The following is a 23051-nucleotide window of genomic DNA, read 5'->3' on the forward strand; positions in this document are numbered from 1 at the left end:
GATCCTACATAATCTTTATACCCTCTCTGTAATCGCCCACGTCTTTCAAACTCCATGCACCAACTCCGTAACACAGGTAACCATCTCAAGAGATTTTCACCACTTACTTTACACTCAGTGAGAAATATCACCAGATTTTCTTAAATTTTATCTGCATCAAAAGTTTCATGATCAGTAAAGCTCCAGAGTGAAACTTTGACCTGAGGCCGTCTCAAACAACGTGCCCAGGATATGTTTCGTTATCTGGCTTCACTCAGCCTAACAAAAGCAGTCGGGCCAAGTGGTCACACGTTGCTGGTTATCAGCTCAATAAGTCAGTCCTGCTTCTCCCAGTCCGGCTGTGAGTGTGTTCTCATAACAGTGTTGATGCTTCTTATATCTAGTAGTTCTGTAATAATAACGTTGTACTCACCAAGTTGACTGCTGAGATCTGGAAACATGGAAAAAAGGGAGTTTATTCACATTATCTTGGACATTTGATTTAGAGGTTAAACAGCAAGTGAGCACACTGGAAATGTAAGTTATAATCCCTCATTGCAAAGGGAAAAGGTGCGAAAAACAACATTAAATTAAAAGTTAATTTTGTACAATTTGATAGATGTTTTAATCAGACAGTCTGGGTTTTCTTCTCCAAATAAAGTGGGACCTGTCTGATTGTCTTTAGTAAATTCACATTGTTCCCAGATCTCAAAATGTATCTCTATATATCTCGATATTTGGCACAATTGTATTACTTCTTATAGAAGAGAGAGAATTAACCTGATTTATCCTGTGAAATGTCACCTTGATGAGTCAAACTTACTTTCTGACATCATACATATAGTACATCCTTAAAATTCTGATAACTATTACAATGTGTATTTTCCCCCGTCCTACTAGTGTGTGTGAGTGTGATGTATAAAGGCAGACGTGCTGTGTTCGTGCTCTCCGCCTCAGACTACCTGTGTCAGCAGGTCCTGGGGTTTCCCTCCCAGAGCGTGCGGGAGCTCCCTGCACCTCGTCGACAGGTTCAGGATGGCCGTGGCAGCCATGTGCGCCGCCTCCATGTCGTGGGTGTAGTCGAAGCTGCTCTTGCTGCAGGTGCTGCTGGCGCTGCTCCCCCCTCCTCCTCCTCCGCCTCCTCCCCCTCCGCCTCCTCCTCCACAGCTCAGGCTGCTGCTGCTGCTGGGAGCGTAGCTGCTGGTCGTACTGCTGGCCGGGCTCGATGTCTTACAGTAGCGCTTAGCTGTGGGGAGGCACACACACGCGTGTTTGATTTATTAGATTGATGCTGGCGCTCGGCCAGACTGAGCAGCAGATGGATTGTTACAGAGGGTAAAAAATTACAAACACAAGTTCTGTTGCTTTTAAAATATGCAACAACAAAAAAACCCAGACAGACTGATGAGTAGAAACAAAGAGTGATGGAGACGTTCTGTATTAACCAAAACCTTTAATTAATTGATCCCATGAACAAACACTGTCTGCAGAGCCTGATGTATCTTCTTCCTCTGTGTTTTAGAGCTTCATTGTTCTCCACAAACTATTAAAAACACATCAATGAGGCGACACGTTGCTTCATTACCACGAACCAACACACTTATTTTCAATCCCGTATACACTGCCCTGCTTCCTCAAATACTCAATATAGAACCAAATGTGGATTCATCCGCCGCTCAAAATAGTCCCAAGTAAATGCTCTTTCTCCTCCTGTTTGAGTAACATTTTCTTAATCCTGCAGTAGCCAGCTGTTTAAGGACTCTATATTGAAGCTACATTTATCTAATCTAGGAGGTAAATCACAATATTTACACCACAGCCATTTTAGTTTGATGTCATCATCATGTCACTGCTTCTTATTCGGCAAGCAACTGGAAAACAACGGATGGTGAAAATCTGATGGGTCGTATTTCAAGGTAAAAAAACTTACCAGATAACATATAAGCTTCCTTTTAGACAAAAGCTAAAGCTAGCATTCAGCCACTTCTAAGCTAACTTATTGGATACGCTAACAGGATGCAATAGGAAAGGCATAAATTCCTAGCTAGCAGTTGTGTTAGCTAAGACAGGCTGGATGCTAATGCTAGCTGAAAATAGTCCCCAACAAATGCACCTCCTTTGTGTGCAACTTTTGCTAAACATACAATGGTCAACTCTATTAGGAATTTCTTGACAATATATTCAATATTGTAAATATTTAAAAATGTATGTCTAGAGTATAGGAGACAATTTATAATAATCACATGGCGGCCATTTTCCGCTAACGTCCTGCTACGGTTGGGAAACTCAGTTCTGTTTTAATGTTGTGTTCCAGGTGGCAAGTTGTATCCGAAGGGAAAAAGGTGGTGAAATGATAATGTTTCACCACCCTCCCATTGATAAGCAACAGAAAATACAATAAAAAGCAAACATCTGGAAGAGCATTGTGCCGTATTCCAAGTCAAAACAACTCTAAACCATAAGCTAGTTACACAACAGCTAACGTTAGCATTCAATCTGTTCTTAGATGAAATTACAGTTTGATATTCTTACATGATACAACAGGAAAGGCGCACTCGTTTAGCTCACTGTAATGTTAACCAGAAGGTAGCTGAGTGCTAACGTTAGCTGTGAGAGTAGCTAATGGGTTAGCAAAAATGCTGTTTTAGCTTTAATTATGGCCCAATATCCTTTTAGATTTTCACAGTTAATTCTTTTTTCCGTTGCTGAGTTATAGAGAAACTGTGAAATGATGACAATTTGTCAGATTTACCACATTTATACGATTTGCAAACTGGAAAACAGCAGTATGATTCTTTCTTTTGATGGCAGCAGAAAAATGGCCGCCATTGAATATGGTGAAGTCTGAAAGTAAAGACAGACGTACTAACAAATTGTTGGTTTCGGTCTTTTTACTGGATTTGTTGATAAGAAAAATATAAAGTATGACCAAACAAAAATACACAAAGAATCAGAGCATAAATAAGAAAGAAAGGGACAAAGAAGAATGGAGAAAGACATAACGATCGTATGCCGTAGTGATGGTGAACGGGGCTCGGCAGGCTGGAGTGATGCTGATGGAGGGAGGGAGTCGTGATGAAGGGGAGCGCAGACACCTCGTCTAAAAAACCTCCCTCTTTCCTGCGTCTCACTAATGGCTCCAAGCCAAAGAAACAGGGCTCGCCTCCATTATCTCTCTCCCGTTTCACAATCCCTCCATCTGCACCTCCTCTCCCTCCCTCTTTCCATCCCTCCATCCTCTGCTCAGAGGAGGCAGGCTCTTAGCTTGGCATTTCCATAACTCTGCTCGGCTCTCACTCGAGCCATGTGGAGAGGCGGAAAACACCGGCGCTTTCAGCTCTCTAACAAAGAGAATACACTGAGTACTGAGCATGTGTGAGAGTGTGTGTTTGCATGTGTGTGTGTGTTGTCAAGCTTTTATCGTCAAGTACAAAATGTTCTCCCTAGAATAGGAGATTAATAGAGGTACCCTATAGGAGGATTATTTCGCAAGTTTTATTCCCTTCAGAAAGACAAAAGACTGACAGGAAGTTTGTTTCTGACCAAATATTTTTATGCACATTTTGGATTTACTTGTAAGAAATACTTGGAAAGAAAACGTTTTGCCACAGGTGCAGAAAGAAGAACAGGGAAAACATAAATAATCATTGTTTCTTCTTGTTATTCGCCTTCTAAATTGTTTTAATTCCAACGTATTGCAAATGAAGCTACTTTGTATTACTGCCACCCTCTGTGACATCTTTCTTTCCTTGAGGAAGCCCAGAAAAGAAGCAAACATGTCTGTAAATAAGGCCAGCAAACCCCCGAAAAAAAAGAAATAAAAAAGACATTGGGGGAACAGAATTCAGATCCACTTGTCAATTTCTCTTACCGTCGTATCCCTTTGGGGAGGTGTCTCGTCCATGGTGGGATTTGGTCGTCGGGCCTCTTTTTCCGTAGCCGCCATGCTGGCTGTCGTAGCCGGTGTAGTCGTAGCTGGTCTTGGAGTATTTTTCCAGCTCCTTCGCCAAGTTGGACCGCGGTGTGCTGGTGGGAACGTTGTTTTTGTAGCCATACTGAGGGATCTCCAGCTGCTTGACGAAGCACATCGGCCTGAGAAGCAAAAGGAGGCAACAGAGGATAATTTACATGCAGGGATTTTGTTGCACCATTGGGCATCTCTTATTTAAGAATGAAGTGTAAAAATAATGAACACATTTCCCAAAGCCGAGATGACAAAAAAGAAAAAGTGAACGCAATTCAACATGTATGCTGTAAATCTGACTGCACCATTTAGCTTCCCTTATCACTAATTAGATTTAAACTAGGTTAGATTACATTTCACTGCATCATTTGACACACAAACTTTATGTGAAACATTTAAATGTTATCTAAATATGGTTCCAAATCTTAAAAAAAACAACAAGAAGAGCGTATTATGTGCGTACACCATTTGGCATCCTTGCTTAAAGAAACACAAATTGTCTTATGACATCTTATACTTTTTGTTTCTTGGACTACTCTGACAGGCTGGGCTGCAACTGCACTATTGTGCTTCCCCAGTTAGGTGGCTTGTGTGACCTTCAGCAAATCTCATTAACATAAGAGTGGGGATTTTATTGCACTATTTTGCATCCAATATTTGAGTTACAAGGCAAAATGTTGTCTGCTGGTGTCTCTCCATCCCAGAATGTAAACAAAACAAAACAAGTACAGGCTGGGTTTATGGTTTATACTCTAATTCCAATATGCCATTTAGCATCCCTTATTAACATTAGAAAGTTAGAGTTTAAGCTGCAAGAGCAAAACGTTAAAAAAAAATCATATCCAACCTGGTTCCAAGAATAAGAGTTAAAACATTTTTTTTCTGTTGTTGTTATTTAGTAGCATTTTGGCATCCCTGGTTTTAGAAAATTTCACTGCACCATTTGTTCGTTTACAGAATGTTTAGATAATAATTCAACATTTAGCATCCCTAATTAAGATATCACAACAAGAGGTTGCACTGCATGACAAAACACGTTATCGTAACTAATCTGACTCTGTAATAAGAGTGGGCGGTACCTGAGGACACGGTCTGACGTCTGATTGGTCTTGCTGCCGGTGTCAGTCGTGTGGCTCTTCTCGTGGACCTTCGCCATCTTCTCTGCGGCAGCGATGGGACAGCCGGACAGACTGGAGGAGGAGGGAGGGGGAGACAGCACACGACCTGGTTACATACTGTACTTTACACACACGCTAACACAAACACACACACACACACACACACACACACACACACACACACACACACACACACAGCATCTGGCTGTGAATGAAGAGTGGTTCAGCTGTCAGTAACAGAAGTTCAGAATGAATTATGGATTTTAAACGACCTACTTTATGAAGACGGCATTACTGGTTTCCTGATTGATGGTTCGTGACTAACTGACTGGTCTACAAACTCAAGTTTTGACTGGTTTAATGGCTGACTGATTTACAGCTTTTGGACCTGTCTGTAACTCCTTTTGTCAGCTAAACAGAGAGTTTGAGAGTTTGACGTTTATTCCCGGTGAAGATAGTTTGTCCCTTCAGCTCCCCGCAGCTGATGGCTTACAGTCATAATGTAAATAAAGTTGGTGTTTTTTGGACAGACAGTTGTTTCTGAAGTCCCTGACATAACTCTTGTGCTGTGAATTTGTGTTTAAGGAGAAGCCAATCGGATGTATTCACAATTAAACTTCCTGTCTCTCCCTCTGCATCACTCCAGGCAAATCCTAATCACCTCACACACAGAAGGAATGAGATATTGTTATTGCCAACAAACACACACACACACACACACACACACACACACACACACACACACACACACACCTTTTTAAAGCATGATAGGAGTGTGTGACAGATCAGCACGGCGGCTGCTGCTGAGGCTGCTGCTACGGAGGCGTTTCCATGGCGACTGCCACACATGAAAGCTGCGTGAGCTGGTAGCTAACAGTGGCTAAGCTAGCTAGCTAGTGCTTTGTTTCCTCTCCCAGCGGAGCTGTGCTACATAACACACCCTGCAGCCACGTCTGAGCGAGTGTGTGTGTGTGTGTGTGTGTGTGTGTGAGCTTCTCTGTCTGCCAGCGCACGCGTGCTGCTGTCTGCGAGCTAATTTGTGAGTGTCTTGCTGTGTGAGTGTGTATGTGTGAATGTGTGTTCCAGTTAGACTGTGTGTGCATAAAACAGTGTGTCTGTAATCTGACGCTCTACGTATGTGTGAGAAAATGAGTGCAAATCCTAATCACATTACATAATTCAAAAATATGCATGCATGCGTGTGTGTGTGTGTGTGTGTGTGTGTGTGTGTGTGTTTGCAGCATGTGATGCTCAGCTCTGCCTGTTAAGTGGCTGAGCTGCTGATGTGACGCAGACACACCTTCAGCTCACACATGCCAAAATTTTAATTAAAGCCTTTTTTCCCACATGCATCCAATCCTGGGAATGTCGGAGCAGAAAAACCGGAGACGATTTTGGACAATGCGAACATGTTTTATATCAGGATTAAGACAAACCAATGTTACATTTAAGCCAACAGCTCTTTATGAGACCAAAATTAGGACATTTACGGGCAAAAAAAGATTTCATATTTGAGGGCGAATGTAAAACGAGCAAATTACAAGAGACCTTTATTCAATGAAATCAACAGAGACGTGACATCTTAAGCTTTGACTTCAGGCCAGGGTCATGTTTTGGTCTCAGTTGCAGCTTTGAAAGAAAAATATTTTAATGCTGTGTTGTCTAATGGTCAGCCTTCAGAGCCTGAAAGACTCAAATTTTCTTTAATTTTCCTATAAACACTTGAGACTTGACCCTTGAAGATAGGGAAGAAGGGATTTGGGGCGCCGGTTTAGCTCATTGGTTAAACCACGCGTCCCATGCACTGAGGCTCAGTCCTCGATGCAGCGCGCCCTGAGCTGCATGTCATCCCGACTCTCTCTGTCCATATTTCCAACTCTATCCACTGCCCTATCTTACAAAGGCAAAGGCAAACGTAGACTAGGGATGGGCATGGGATTTGTTGTTGAGGGACTCCCAAAAAATACACAAGTTCAACTGATGTAAAAATAAACCTGGGTCTACTGGATGCAGATTTAAAGGAAGTAAATGTGACGTTCTGCGGCTGTAGATGTGGAAGTCAATCACAAACTGTCTCTGCCGCTCAGAAAGTGAAACTAATGTCGAAGGTTTGATTCAGACTTCTCCCTAAACAAACAAACGCACAGTATTTTCACTGTAACTTTGCTTCATTCACATGTCGGTGGTGTTCAGCTGTTAGCGGCCCGGCTGGAGGACGCTCACTCACCTGCGGTGCGAGTTCCTGTTGCTATTGACATGACCCCGTCCAGAGCAGCCAGGAGTGGGGCACTTTAAAACATTCTCATACATGGCAAGGACTTTGACAGACAGGAAAAGGTGAGAAAGACAGCGAGGGTTAGGAGCAGACAGGAGAGTTACAAAGCGATCAGCTACGGCGGTTAGGCATGCAAAGATGCAACACGGACACGGACAAGACGATGGGCCACTAACTGTCAGAAAACAGAGATAATGAACACTGTGACGACGCCCAGCATGAAAGGATTGTGTCAGTAGCAGGAAGTTGACACGCTTTCGCCCTGTTAATACAACAAAAACTGTTTCTACTTAGTCGTTTGAATCACCCCAAATGTTTAAAGTTTAGGTCTCTGTTCTAAATGAAAGAACAAATCCCTCCCAGTGGAAAAGTTTGTGACGAAGTTGGAACAGGAATCAGTTTCTTGCCATCACAAAGTACTCTGTGTTTCTAGTCATGTCTGCTCCGTGTAATCCTTTCCTGCTGGGGAAACACAAGTCTCATTTGCATGTTGATCACCGAGCTCATTTCATGAAATTTCATGAGACGAGAACATACTGGAAGCAAAAGTTTGTCATGCACTGTTAAGATCTGCTGATGACTCTGCAGATGGTACAGGAACAACGTGTGGGGTGGGGAACTTAATGAGTTTGCATCACAAGAGTTGAAACTTCTGTTACAGAAAAGTTACCGTTCATCTAAAACTCAATTTGTTTTCATATTTTGAGAAGTTATCGTCCTGTTTTTTTAAAATATATTTCTCTGCATCGAGACGGTTCATTTCCACCGTGCACTGTCTATAATATTCTGCTTTATGTTTATGACATTTTGCTGGTGAAACATCAAGTATATTCCACCAAAGCCTTTAATCTACTGCAACATGTCATCTGCGCGTTTGGTTTGTGTGATTAAAGCAGGTCTGGATGTTCGGAGGTTTTTTCTCATGCAGGTCTTTCTGTGAGTTTTTGCAGCACAGCCAGTGAATCAAGCTGATTTTTCATGCTGTTCACGTAACATCGGCAGCACAGACACCAAAACCAGACATCAGGCAGGTGCGATGAGGAGGAAGGAAGGAAAGTAAAGGATACCAACAACACAAGATAAAAAACCCTCTCTGTTGTGCCACGGCAAACATGAGACGACGACTTTTAAGAGCGTTTGTTCTATGAAGACTGCAGAACGACTGCATGTTCACTTTAGATACATGACAAGAAGTGATCTCTTTCCTTTTTAACTCAAAACTCTGATAATGTTTTAAAGCTTTTTTGTTTAATCTTGCTTCTTAAAACTGTAATATGTTTTGTCACACATGTGCTCACTGAATAAATATTCATAACAATGCAAATTACTTCTTGAAAAAATAGCAATAAATCCTCTGCTCCATCCGTAGCTTTACAGAGTCAAACCCAGCAAATAAACCAACACAACAGAACACAAGTGTAGAGTCATGCGGGACGGGTGCATGATGGCTGACGGCTAACATGCCCAACATTGTCCAACTTTACAGCTGCACAGTCCTTCTAACAAGTCATTTAAAGTCAGTTTTTATTGTATTCTTCTCAAATGAAGACACAAATGTTTGCATGTTGAGATGAATCCAGTTGTGTCCTCTGGGAATTTAGGAGGTTTTAAATCATCTAAAATCAGGTGATATGATCCTCATTTGACCAGTAAGTAAGTTTGGCATCATAAAGTGGGTGACATGTCCAACAAACTATAAAACTTAGTTTAATGTATTGCAGCCATGATAATGTTTTTTCTACATTGGCAGCAGTTATCCAAAATATATACGCGGGGTACTTTACGCCCTTTGCAGGACTTGTACACGTACAAAATAGGTAGCATGAATTAGTGTTAACTGCATTAAATTTACTATATAGCAAAGTGAGACCAATAAAGGCTAAATGATGACAAAATATAGAGAAATTAGCAGAGTATCAAGAATAAGCTCCCTAGCTATAATTAGCTTCTTGGCGCTAACCCCTAAATTTAATCTAGTAGTTCTTGATGTTTGTAGATGTTGGCAGCCTGCTGAACTTCACACATGATTATTCACGTCTTGCTAAATGTATTCATTCTGCAGGACTTCCTGTTTTGTTATCTAAGTTGGTTTTTTAGCTAACCGTATTATCTTACTAGAGGACAGTAAAATTTGTGGGTTTAGTCTCTACCAGCTGATGTTTGACTAAACCAGTAAGATGATTTCAGCCGCCACAGCAGCTCCATCGCTGAGAAAACAACCAACACAACATCAGACTGAAGCGCTACGCTGGCTGAAATGACTTGTCAGACTGTTTTTAAAGCTGGATGTGTTTTCAGTGCAGCATGACATCAGGCAGTGGGACCTACTCTCAGGCGGGACTCGGTCTTTGTGAGGACACCCAGACAGGCTGCGGTGGTGCGGGTACAGACCCGTCACATGACCAGTCCCATCACAACCCGGCGTCGGACACTTACTGTCCTTCTTCTCCCCCCTGGAAGAGTCTGGAAAAGGAAAGAGAGAGGAGACAGAGGAGGTGAGAGGGAGAGGGTGTTGGATGGACAGGAAACCAGTGGCAGAGTGACGGCGCAGTTGGCTGTGACCAAATGTCAGTCGGATCTGGCCCGTGCATGGGTGCCAAATTTGGCCAGTGGCCTTGTTGTAGATCTCTGCCAGCCACGTCTCAGATTTGATTAGCAAGTCAAATAGATCTGCTGTTGGACCCAGAGACAGAGAAACAATTGAACCATCAGGATTTTGAATGCCAAAGGGTACGGCATCTTCCTACATAGCTAGCTAGCAAGCTTGCTGAAAAGTTCGACAGAAAAATGGCAACATGGATGACAATAATGTAACTGTACGAGTTAGCCCAAGGTGACAACGGTCACATTTATTTGATCATTCATGTTGACAGAAAATTATGTTTGTGGGAGGAATACTTCACTTGTTCCTGATCGGTTTAGGAAGACAAAACAAAATGAAATACTCCCAACCTTCCACCCTTCCAAAAAGAAATCAGCTAAGGGTCCTAATGATCAAATATCAAGTTGCCAGTGAGTGTCTTTGGCCGTTTGTTTGGCTCTGTGTCTTGCTTTGTTGGCACTATAGTGGGCTCTTACCTGCAGCTTTGAGTATGATGAATCGAGGGGGTAAAGCCCATCAGTGACTCTTATTCGCTCTTATTAGCAGATTAGCTAACAAGAAGAGAAACTGAAGTGAGGAATGCATCGAAGAACAAGTTTTTTTTACCTTCACAAGCAGAACAACATGAGCTAACAACACGGGAACCAGTTGCAGCCTTTTATCCAACACATTCTTGATTAGCAGCTTTAATAGGAAGCCATCTGAGCTGTGAGTGATAGTGGTTAGAAGATGGTCAGAAAAACTACTTTATAATGACATTATAAGAAGGTAAGGTCTATGATGTGTCCCTTTTTGAATACGACTACTGCCACCTGATGGTATGGAGAGCTATTACCTCTCGTGCAGTCAGAGAACCTCAGTTTGTGCGGCCTTTGCATCTGCTCCTTCTTTAATGTTTGGTGTGCCTGGTGTCCGGCTGCGGTCAGCTCCAGTCAGCAGCGCTCGTGTCAGAAACACCTGGAACTGGCCTGAGTTTACTGTCCTTGGTCGGACTCGTGATCATAATGAAAGCTTTCCTGTTGACCAATACAAACTTCCTGTGGGCTTATAAACGCATCCTCCGTGCTAATGAAGCCCCTGTGAGTCTGCTGTGTGGCTGATGACTCCCCCTCAGCGGCGGAGGGGTTGTTTCTGAGTGGCTCGGGAGAAGTAGGCCGCAGAAAGCGTCCCACAGATGGATTTGCTCTCCTAACGGGCCGTGCAGATTGCCATTACTCATGCCTGACAAGCCGGCCGTCTGATGTTCCCACACCGGCCTATTTTAACAACATAAGCTGCTGTCAGAGAAAAAAAACCATGCATCTGCAAAAAAATAAAAACTGTGCTGGTCGTGAATGCAGAAAATGAGTGGCCATTATCTCATCTTCGCCCATGTATAGCATCTCTGAATAACACAATGGGATTTAAAGAGGTTTTAAAGCCCAGAGGTCAGAAAACTCATTCAACCCTGGAATGTGCTCAGAAATGTTTGAATCAGGGAGGAAAAGAGACATTAGAGTTATAGTTGTGTGTTTTGTTCCTGCTACAGCGCTCGTAGCCTCCGGCTGCTGCAGTGCTGAGGGTTACTATAAGTCAGGCAGACGGGATAGACTTCCTCCCTGCTGACCTGGGGTCAGATTTTTAGAGTAAAAGCTGATTCAGGTCAAATGTGATGCGCAGAGGTGGTGAGAAATTGGCAGAATTTGGAGAGGAAACATGCTCAGATGATGAATTTGTGAATACAGTTCAAATATTTAACATTTGTTTGAGAGAATAAAGAGTGTTTTTATTGTTTTTATCATCAAACTGAGATTCTGTAAAGCTTCTTTATTACTCTTTAAATGTTTAACTGTTAATTTAATGACTCATCCTTCTTTCGTTATTATAACATTATTATGTTGATGTGAACACTGCTGTAGTTTACACACTGACTGAATGAACTATAGTATAGTAGTGCTGGCATGGAAACACCTTCCTGTCTTTCCTGATGTGACACATCTGAGTGTCGAACCACACGATGAAGACTTTTCTCTGGTTGGAGCTGAAAGTATGATATCAATGAATCTGACGCGGTAAACTACCTCGACTTCCAGAGGAGTCTATAATTAACAGACCAGGAGAATCAACATGTAGTCTCACGACTTTGCCGAACACAGATCGATGCTGACACGGTGAGGGTCAGTGTGTGGGCTTCTGCTGCCTACCTTTAGGGTAGTACGCCCTCTTCAACCCGTCGTGGTGCATCCTGGACTTGCGCTCCTCGGCGGAGCTGCTCAGCCTCGGGCTGTGCTCGCCGTGACCACGATGATGATGGTGGTGGTGATCCCGACGGGGAAACGTGTGCTCTGAGGCCATCCTGTCCCTCATGACCTTTGCCCTCTCTGATTCCAGGGCGATGGCCTTCTCCAGCAGCGACAGGTTTCCCTTGGCCATGTCGAAGGTCTCGTCCGAGCGATCAGAGGCCACCGACGTGGTGTCTTCGTCGCCCTCCTGGCTGCAGCTGGTTGGGTAACCTCTGGACGCCGGGCTCAGCTGCTCCTCCAGCTTCATCAGGTTCACCATGTCGGAGTAGCTGCGCTCCAGAGACCTGGGCTCCCCCTGTGCACCCTGCTGGCAGCTGTCGTACCTGAGAGGTTTGTAGGACGAGAGATGACCAACAGAGACAAGATACTGAGAAACTGTGGCTGCTAAGTAGATGTTGTCGAGAAGCGAAAAAAGGTCCAAATCTATAGAGCCTGAAGAAATAAAGAAACCAGACATAACTTCAAACTTTAACATGATTACGATGGAGGTAAAAGCCTCATTTATATCCCAGATACCACCTTGTCTTACTAAATGTCCCCACGTAAGGGTAGTTAACCAATGTTTTCTGCCTGGTTCTGAGGCAGTGATGTCTGAACAGCACGTAGTTTAGAAAGTCCAACACCTTCTTAGTAACATGTTTACATAAACTTCTCTTTATTATTTAAAGTGCCCTGAATTCAACCTCAGCTGTAGCCCACAGTATTCGATCATTACATTATTTTGTCTCGTAAACAAACAGATGGCGTTCTCGCAAAAATTACATGTTGATGGCATACACAAAAAAACACGTCTGCCATCGACCGTGACTGAAAAGACGCCCATACACCGAGTGCTGATAACCGTCAGTTACATCTCTAGTGTTGTAGTGAAACACAGAACACATATTCACATATATAACTCGTGTTTTTGCCAAATGAGTTTTAACATAAGCTGCTGTTGTTTTGTTGGCTGTCACAAACAGACTGTTTTATACGTATATTTGATGTTTATATAATCAGAATAAAACCCAGGCAGTGCAGACGGATGGTTTTTATTCTGATGGGTCGATCAGTCGAATGTTTTATTTGCCCCTACACATGGAAGCTAACGGGAAGCTACCATGTGGCATATCCCTGTTTGAAAAGTCCTGATCTGGGAGAACAGTAAGCTTTTATGACATAAAATTAGCAAATGTTAGCATGCTAATATGCTAAATCAAGATGGGGAACACAGATGGTAATCGGCCTGTTAGCATTCTGATTTAGCTTAAAATACCGCTACACCTAACTGCAGCCTCATGGAGCCGCTTTGTAGAATCAAGAGAATACAATTCATCCAAACGCTTCTGATTCAACATAAAAAGAATTGTGGCGTGACATGATGTAGAAGCCAACACCTATTATTCCTTTGGTACGAACCAGTGACTGTATATAAAGATGGACAACACGTCTCCACTTCCTCTCGCACTAAAAAGAAGCCAATATTCCCCCTGGAGCGGGCACTGCCATCTCGCTCATTTCTATCCAGAGTGTGTGCAGCAGAGATCGGCTGGTGGAGCCGCAGTATTGACGCCCCGCCCCTTCATCTACCCGACACACACCTTTACCTTGTGTCCTTGGCGTGTTGGAGCCCTCAGGTGGGCTCAGTCTGCAGCAGAACAGCTTCTCGTGTCGCTCTGAAGCAGATATTCACGCTTATGGAAAGTTCAATGACTGTAGTGTTAGTGTTAGTGACGTCTCACGACATAAATCAGCATGATAAGAACTAACTATAATGACAGAAACCATGTTTGAGAAAAACGTATTTGACGTGTATTTTGATTTTATAGTTTGACTCATGTCCCATCTGTTAACATGGAGGAGGCGGGCTTTATGACCTATACTGCAGCCAGTCAGCAGGGGGCGATAGAGAGGGTTTGGCTTAACTTTTAGGGAGCTGTCATGTCGGCCATCTTTTTATACAGTCTATAGTAACGGGATAGTGGATTCAGGCAACTAATATGTTATCAAAGACCAAACGTACCTGTTCAGGTGATGCACCAGCTGCTGCTCTGTTGGGTTTTGGAGTTGGTGGTGGAGGGCGTGCAGGGCGGGCCGATCAGACGTCTGTGTCTCGCTCAGTTTCCGAGCCAGATCGAAGCACTGGTTCCTCAAACACTCCAGACTGCTGAGACACACCTCCTCCTCGCTCTCGTCGGCCTGAATCCTCACTCGTCCGTTAGCGTGGCCGCCGTCATCCACCATGGCTCCTTCTAGGTAGCCGTCCTCGTGCATCAGCGCGCCGTGTCCCTGCGCCAGGAGCTTCAGGGAATCCACCGTCTCCCTGACTACATCGCTGTCCAGGTCCACGCTCAGCTCGCCCTTCCTGTCGCCCTGATCGCTGCCATCATCCTCGTCGTCGTCATCGTCTTCTCCGGCGCTGTTGGAAGAGTTGCTGTTCATCTCGGACTCGGTCATGGCCTGGTAGGCGGCGTCTTCTGCGATCTTGCCCAGGTTGAGGAGCGACTTGGCGACCAGCTCGTCGTAGTTCTCGTAGTCCTCTCCGGTGCCGTTCCCAGCGCTGATGGTGCAGCTATTGTTGTTGTCGTCCTTCTGGATGGGAAGGAGCTTTGATTGTCCACCGGGTTTGTAGTGGTTCTCTACTGTCAGGAAGACAAAAACAACCCTCTCAGGCTTCACTGTGTTCGGGTATCTCAACACAAAACCCATCTCAGATCACAGCCAGGAACAATCAGCATGGTTTGGCTCAGTATTTTGCACTATAAACAAGATAAACAATGGTCAATGGTAAAAGGAAATGGATTTATTCTGTAGATAATAAACCATCTGTTCATTTATAGAGTAAAAATCCTGCAGATGAAGAGGAAATGAAGCTCCTACAGCCTCTGCGATTCTGATGAGCCAAGATTCCTCTCATATATTTCTGAATACATTAGACACATCCCTCCCAATTATGATCCTCTGTTTACTCACAAAAAACACACAACCCAGAGCTGTGCAGAGCAGCGCTAAGCCTCACAGTTGATTTTGGGGACAGAGACGACGAATGAGAGCAGAGGAATTGAAAAGGGAGGCGTGTGAGGCGCTCCGATTCAGGAGCCATAAATATTCTCAGGAGGAGCAGCCGAGGCAGAGCGCATGTGACACGTCCGCCGAGACGGGGAGGCGGGCGGGGAGGGGAGAGGAGGGTGGGAGTTAATAACTCAGCAGAGCTCCTCTCCCGATTATTCGTGAGGCGCTGTCAGAAGCGATTGAGGACACGGGGGGGGGGGTTTGAGGGAGAGCGCAGAGCATCTGGTCGACCAGAGATCCAGCTCATCGTCCTCCTCCTCGCAGACTGCAGACCCAAAATACAGCGCGAACCAAGACAGGACACCAGTGTGACCCAGAACAGGATCAGAATATTTCCTCCATCTGTTTAAGTAATAGTTTTCTTGCTTTCATACATAATTCATCTACCTTATGGAAAAGTTCATGTTGACTCTGTTTAAATATGTTTGGACCCCTGCAGAGAGAGCAAGATATCAGCGTCTATCATGCAAGACTGAGGCCAAGTCCAGACCAGCCTGTTTTAGTTTGATTGAACCGAACCTTCAAGCGTTTGACCCTTCGGTGCAGTTCGTTTGGGTGGTGTGAACGCCGGAATGTGGACCAAACAACTGGACCGAGGTCCGATATAAAAGATGGGTTTCGGTCCGTTTCCAAGTGAACTGCGGTCCGGTTTGATTCTGGTGAAAACGTAAACCGACTTAAAGTAGGATCTAATAAAGGATGCAAACCATGAAACTGTGCATTGCAGTGTTTACGGGTGCTGACATCTGCAGAGACACACAGTTAGATGAGCAGAGGACAGACGTGAGGGAGCGATGAAGAAATAGAAATATGGACAACCAAACAATTTCACAAATACTCGTGGAAACGCACGAGAACACGGAGGTGTTCAAACTGTGAGAAACTAAAGGAGATGGAACTGATCGATCTGTGGAGCGGTGTCGGTTAAAAGTAAAAAACTCCGACAACAAAACTTTAAAGTCGGCGATCATGTTGAGTGTGATCGATCAGTGTGCTCTCTCTTTTTGTTTACTTCAGGGAGTTTCCCACGTGGAAATTCTGACCAATCAGAGAGCAGTTTCCTCGCGTGTCATAACTTTTGGTCCGCTGGTAAAAGCTGCCGTGTGAACACAAAACAAACGTGAGGCAAAATGCAACTTTGTAACAGTTTGGTGTTTGATTCGGATCAAATGGGCTTTAGGTGTGAAAAGCACCCTGTGAGACTGTTGCTCGAAGACTTGAACTATGACCTTTAGTAACACTTTCCTAAAAAGTGACCTCATGTGGCCTCATGTTATTGTACTAAGAATATGATAATTATTTGCATGACCACATGAGGTCACTTTGAGCCCAATGTGAGTCCCATTAATGATCAATACATTTTCAAATCAGGTGATTGTTTGAGAAGTCACATGGGGCCAACTTCATGACAAGCATCATGACCTCTGCACCGACATGAAAGGACCTTTTCATACATTTTGCACGCTCAGCTCTTGTGTGCCATCGTCTGAAACAGATTGTAATAATTCTGGAGGCTTTGTGCAAATATTTGGTTTTCCACACCTGGCAACGCTGCGCCTCCGAAGCACTACTGTGGTTTCTGTTAACCATGAACACAATGCAGCTTTAACTGCAAAGGTTTACACTCTGCAGCAACCTCTTTAAATATGACTGTTTGTTGTTTGTGCACGGCCAAGTCTGTCATTCCTCTGCTAAATTTAAATCGCCTACATGGACACCAAAGACTGACAGGAAACGAGGCATGCATGTGATCGGGCAGCACTGATTTTAATTTAATGAAAGCTTTTATTGTGAAAGGGAACACAGGAAGCAAATCAGGAAACAGTAAAGAAATGCAAGAAGCAGGCAGGAAAAGAGAATCGGAAAACTCACCGCGCTGACGATTCTGCTGCTCCTCTTCCTCCTCTTCCTCCTCTTGCTCGTCTTCCTCTCCCTCATCCTCCTGCTCCTCCTCATCATCACCATCGTCCACATCTTCCTCATCAATCCCGTCCTCCTCCTCCTCCTCCTCTTCCTCTGCCTGCTCTCCCACCATTGTCGTATCCGCTCTCCCCACCTCTATCTCCTCCTCCTCTTCATCCTCCTCCTCCTCTCCCTGCTCTTCGTTGTCCTCCGAGAACTCGTCCTCCACATCACCGTCTTCTTCATCATCTCCTTCCCTCTCCACCTCCTCTTCCTCCTCGTCCTCCTCCACTACCTCGCCCTGCTCCCTTCCCTCCTGCCCCACCTCCATTGCTTCATTTTCGTAGCTGGTGTAAGTGCTGGCGTCTTCCTCCTCTTCCTCCTCCCCCTGGCAGGAGGTGAGGAAGGGCCTCCTCTTGGCAGCTGGCTCCAGTGGCTGTTTTTCCAGAGCCTTCCTCTTCTTGGCCAGCGGGCAGCCGTAGACGCTGAGGTGAGACAGAGGGCAAACACAAGATCAGTTACCATATTTGTTCTCTTATTTACTATTTGATCTTTTAAGCAAATGTATCTTCACCTCCACCGGCTCAGATCGTATCAGTTAGCCGTTAACTGGAGCTAACTCTGGAGCCGTTAACTGGACTCAGGCCAACACGTAAGGGCCTGAGCCAGCCCACATTTGATCCTGTAGAGCCAGAACACAGCCAAGGGTGTCGACACTCAGTCGACTAGAATAGTCACATATTATCTTTGGCCCTCAACATCCGCGTGACGGAAGCTCGTAGAGGCCAAGACGAAACCCAAATGATCTTCTAAGAATCGTGTTATCGTCATTTACATGTGCTACTCGCGTACACGGTTTGAATGACCCTGCAGAAAATTAAAAACATTTAAAATGCCATTCATGATTTCTGAAACGATCCAAAGAAAACGGGTCTTAAAGCACTTTAACATTTTTGTAAATCCAACACATGAAAGTGTTTTTTTGTGAGATCATAAGATCATAAAGGACGTTCAATCACCTTTATTACAATTATTTCAAACAAAGCTGATTTCTGTAACGATAGGAAAATAAAATCTGTGGCCTCTACGGCTTCCAGGTCGGACTGAAGCCGTGAGAGCTGCGCCGGTGTCACTAACATAGACTCTCACCATGGCTTAGATACAACAAAGACTCAGACTTCAGAGAGACGTCTAAATTCATGCGTTTCAAAAAGCAGTTTACTTCTTGACCATCTCAAGCAGGACTATGGCGCACTGAATTCTGGGTAAATTAAGACTTTTTTCAAAACAAAAAAAATGGCGAAAGCAGTAAGTAAGGAGTAAGCCCGAGAGAGCATCTAACTGCTCACGCCTGTGAGCAGCAGAAAATGTGTCGATTGGAGGAAAACAGTTTTAACGGCATTTTACGTCAACAAAAATAAACCTGATGTGGAAAAAAATTGCCGCAACAGTAAACAGTGTTATTCCAACCATTCAAAGAACCATCAAAGACATTCATAATGTGGCGCTACTGGTCAGCAGGTGTCACTGATTGTTACCATGGTAACATGAGCTGAGTTAGCCTGGGGGTAAGGTGTCTCATTTTTTTGGCCTTTAATTGTGTGAAACGGTCTAACTTGCATTAGACTAAGCTATGAGCAGCATTAGGACTGGCCTGACACTGTAGAGCAGTCTCAAACATCTTGAGCCCCTAAACTCTCGTCAGCTGACGTTTGAGCATGAGTGAAAAAAAAGAGGTCCTGAAAACGAAAGTTCCCCAATGGCTGAATACTTCATATGTCTGAGGTAAGCCCTGAATAATCTGAGCAATACTGTACAATAGTATGTACTATTCATTTAAATCATAACTTCTCTTATACTCTTCTTAATAGTTTGTGTGATAGAAAAAGAAAACATGCATAGCCAGCTGACCCAGAGGATGGCCTAATAGATACATGGTACTTTTATTTTGTAACTCTTATTTTGAAATGTGGGGAAGTGGTTTAACAGTTTCACAGCTGTAAATAATTTAACATCGGTCTTTGGTGTTGAGAGAGTTTTTCTGCTCCTGCCTTTCTGCCGAGAACTGAGGCAAACGTCTGCTGTCATTTTATACAGCCAGAATCAGGAGGGCCATCAGAGGGAATGTCTTTGTGTGTTAAGGTCAAAGGTCAAACTGCTGTTACTCCCTCTGCTGTGTTCAGACACTGCAGTGGATTTCCACTCGCCCTCGCCGAGGAGGAGAAGCAGCCTCTGAAAAAAACCAAAGCTTATTCAACCGGGGCCTCAATTACGCAAATCCCATTATAGTCATTAACTGTTGGGAAAATTCTGCTTTAATTGCTCCAAAACAGCAAGCACAATTATACAGGGCTTTAATGTGGATTTTCGGAAATCAATTAGTGCATTTCCATATGAAAGAGCTTATTTTGTGTTTGGAGGGCGAGTTGGAGGAGGTGAGGCTGTTTTTCTGTCTGAACCTGCTGTGCGTTTGTCTGACAAACCTGCTGAAATAAAACATTTTCAACCGTTTTACAATGACTCTCTTAGTTTCCTTTTTTTAAAGTGACATAGTGACACATGTTCAGTCAATGTAATGAGCTAGCCTGACTGTTATTTGTAGGAAACTTATTGAAGGGTGAGAAGTGCCACGAAGACAATTTAGCAAAGACGCATCAACCATGACAAACCTGCCACAAAATATACCTGTGACTGTCACACCTTACAACATTTAAATCACAAAGTGCAAAGTAACCGGCAACAAAATGCAGGAACATGCAGCACACACATAATGTACACATATTAGCTGACCCATAGACTGTATAAAAAGATGGACGACATGACAGCTCCCGAAAAGTGAAGCTAAAACATTTCAAGCGCCCCCTGCTGACTGGCTGCAGTATAGCTCATAAAGCCAGTCCCCTCTTCATCTGATGCTGCCAAAAGGATGATTGACAGCTCTGTTGACAAATATGGCTCCTGCAGCCGATCAGTTCCGGATTAGCAGAGTGGAGGAGGAACGGTGAGAGGAGACGTCACTAAAACAATCACTACAGTCATTGAAGTTTCCATACCTGTGAACGTTAACCTCAGACCAACACACAGAAGCTGTTCTGCTGTTAAACACGGCAGCGTGCGGGATCCTTGCTGTTTTTTCGGTAAGTTAAGTGTGTGTTTTGGTTAGCGGAAGTGGCCACACCTGATCTCTACTGCGCATTCTCTGGCTCAAAATGACGTCACCATCGCAAGATGGCAGCGCCTATCACAGGGCTATTGTAGTGACTTTAGCCGCTAATGGTTGCTAATGGGTTTTCAACATTTCAACAAAAACTTTTCAATTACGTAACGTTTATTGACCATTACACTGCCCGTTAACGTATGTTCTAAAACCAAACCAAATAATCTTGCCAACATAGAAAAACCGACAAAACCAAGACACAGTAAAAAACAATATGCCTCTGCCCATTAGCCACAGCTGTGCTGGCAAGACATGAACTTAAATAACCTTTAGCCAAATTGGCCTCCGGTGCCCGGAGGAACAATAAAAACAAATAATAAATGGCTCCTACAGCTATTTTGGCTTCACTTTCGTATAATGAGAGCAGATGGAGAGCATCGTCCATCTATACAGTCATTGAGCCAACCTTAAACCCTGACACTAACTGGTTCCTTAGTACTTGTAACCTAAACCATGATCTTTTTTCCAATACCTAACCAGGTACTTTTGGTTCTTAAACCACTTGAGTTCGATAAACGGACCTGTTTTTTGTGTATCTTATCACTGGCAACTGATTAAATGGATTTCAAATCATCTGCACTCAACCACCTTGGATCCAATACATCAGATAAGCAGGCTAAAATGCCAAACCATATAAACATCATTGCAGGACTGACAGAGCAACATAAACAGTAGCATCCTCAGCATATTTGCTGTCTTCAAAGACAACGTAACCAAAGTTGGCTGAAAACATCAGAGGACCCAGGATTGACCCCTGTGGAACTAATATACAAACTCATAGGCTAAAAAGGTGTAATACCCCATATTAATCCATTATAATAACATAATAACTTTATCCATTATACTTTTTAATATTATTAAATTCTTGTCTGTATTTTGCAACACTTAATATGCCAGAAAGGCCTATGTGAAACTTTAAATTGATTTGAGACAGGGAGAGGAGAGACTGTGATTAAATCAATTTCATTCACCACACTGCGACACACATTCCTACCAGATAACACACTTCTCCTCAAATGATCCCTCCATCTTTTACCTTATAGGCTGCTCATAGCTTGCCTGTGTGTGCGCGCGTGCGTGTGTGTGTGTGTGTGTGACCTCGGCCACCTTGCTGTCTCCCGCCAATTAAAATTCCAGTGGTAATTAAAGCAGATCAGAAACGAGGGAATGCTGCAGACAAGGGCGAGAGACTACGCATGGTAATTATGTGCAGGGAGAGAGAGGGGAGGGGAGGGGGGGGTTCACATCACATTTTATCCTCTTACTAAACGGATCTGCTGCAGCCTGGCATGATGCACATGATTAAACACATACAGTGTGTTGAATCAATCCATAACTTATTGCTTGTCAATATGAAGACCTTGACCCACAGATTTTAAAATGTACTGTGCAGTCCATTATTGTCTGCTAATGGACACCTGGAGTCCACTATTGTCTCTATGTAGAACCCAGTAGTCCATTATTATCTCTGTGAGGACACCTGTGATCAATTATAGTCTTCACATGGAAACTGGAGTCCATTGTTGTCTCTCTATATGGATACTTTGGAGAGCACATTATCTCTGGAATGTCTGAACATGGAGTCCATTACTGTCCACACGAGGACACCTGAGCTCCATTTCTGTCTCTACATGAACTCCCAACGTCCATCTTTGACACTGTAAGGACACCTGGAGTCCAGTTTACCTTTCTGTGGACACTTGCAGTCCATTATTGACCCTACATGGGTGTCTTGAGTCCATTATTGTCTCTATGAGGACACATGGAGTCCATAATTACCTCTTTAAAGACGACTCAAGTCCATTTTTACCCCTGCATTTACACTTGCTTTCAATTAATGTCTTTACATGGACGCCTGGAGTCAGCTTTTGTCTCTATGAGGACACCTAAAGGCTGTTATTGTCTCCACAAAGACACTGGGAGTCAGTTTTACCTCTAAGTTGATAGCTGTAGTCCCAGATTGTCTCGATATGGACACCTGGAGTCCATTTTTGTCTTTACAAGGACACCTGGGATCCAATTTTTCGGTATCATTCAAAGTCCATTTTTGGACACAATGAGGACACCTGGAGTGACACCTATTGAGACACTCGCAGTCCCTTATTGTCCCTACACGGATGCCTTATGTCAATTTTGGTCTCTACAAGGAGACCAGGAGTCCATTATTGTCTCTACATGCACACTGGAGTCCATTTGTGGCTTTGCAATGATATCTGGAGGCACCTTTTGTCTCTACGAGGACACCTGAAGACCCTTATTGTCTCATGGAGTCCAATATTGACCCAGTATGGACGCCTTGAGTCCATTTTGACTCTGGAAAAGCACATGCGGTCCAATATCGTCCCTATGAGGACACACGGAGTCCTTAATTGTCTCTATGATTTCCTTTTAACTCCTGTGTAGACACTTTCAATAACTGTATCACTATAAGCACTCCTTGAGTCTATTCGTGACTCCAAGAAGACATCTGGAGTCTACAAGGAATCCTGAAATCCATTTGTATTGTGTGTAGACATCTGCAGTCCGTTATTGTCTCCACATGGATGTCTGGTGTCCATCAATATCTCTAGAAAGACATCTAAAGACCACTCGTGTCTATGAGGACACCTTGAATCCATTATTGCCTCCTGAGGAACTGGAGTCAAATTCGTTATCTTCTCG

General features: G+C 43.8%; 1 protein-coding gene across 7 annotated transcripts in view; it reads right to left on the reverse strand.

Annotated features, from left to right (window-relative positions):
* The window catches only part of myt1la (myelin transcription factor 1-like, a), a 74586-nt gene that overhangs the window by 14871 nt on the left and 36664 nt on the right, over positions 1-23051 (reverse strand). For 4 of the 7 annotated variants that reach the window (XM_069685844.1, XM_069685834.1, XM_069685837.1 and 1 more), the window contains exons 6-14: positions 17144-17658; positions 14223-14841; positions 12122-12543; positions 9665-9799; positions 7289-7379; positions 5023-5133; positions 3851-4071; positions 942-1225; positions 413-430 (exon numbers count right to left, since the gene is read on the reverse strand). In XM_069685844.1, the coding sequence (XP_069541945.1) occupies positions 413-430; positions 942-1225; positions 3851-4071; positions 5023-5133; positions 7289-7379; positions 9665-9799; positions 12122-12543; positions 14223-14841; positions 17144-17658 (2416 nt within the window). The remainder of the gene's footprint in view (positions 1-412; positions 431-941; positions 1226-3850; positions 4072-5022; positions 5134-7288; positions 7380-9664; positions 9800-12121; positions 12544-14222; positions 14842-17143; positions 17659-23051) is intronic. The other 3 variants (XM_069685861.1, XM_069685853.1, XM_069685825.1) reach the window with 1 other exon arrangement.

Source organism: Semicossyphus pulcher, unplaced genomic scaffold, assembly GCF_022749685.1.
Source record: "Semicossyphus pulcher isolate SPU_LCO1_2020_fin unplaced genomic scaffold, fSemPul1.0.p SCAF_11, whole genome shotgun sequence".
NCBI lineage: Eukaryota > Metazoa > Chordata > Actinopteri > Labriformes > Labridae > Semicossyphus > Semicossyphus pulcher.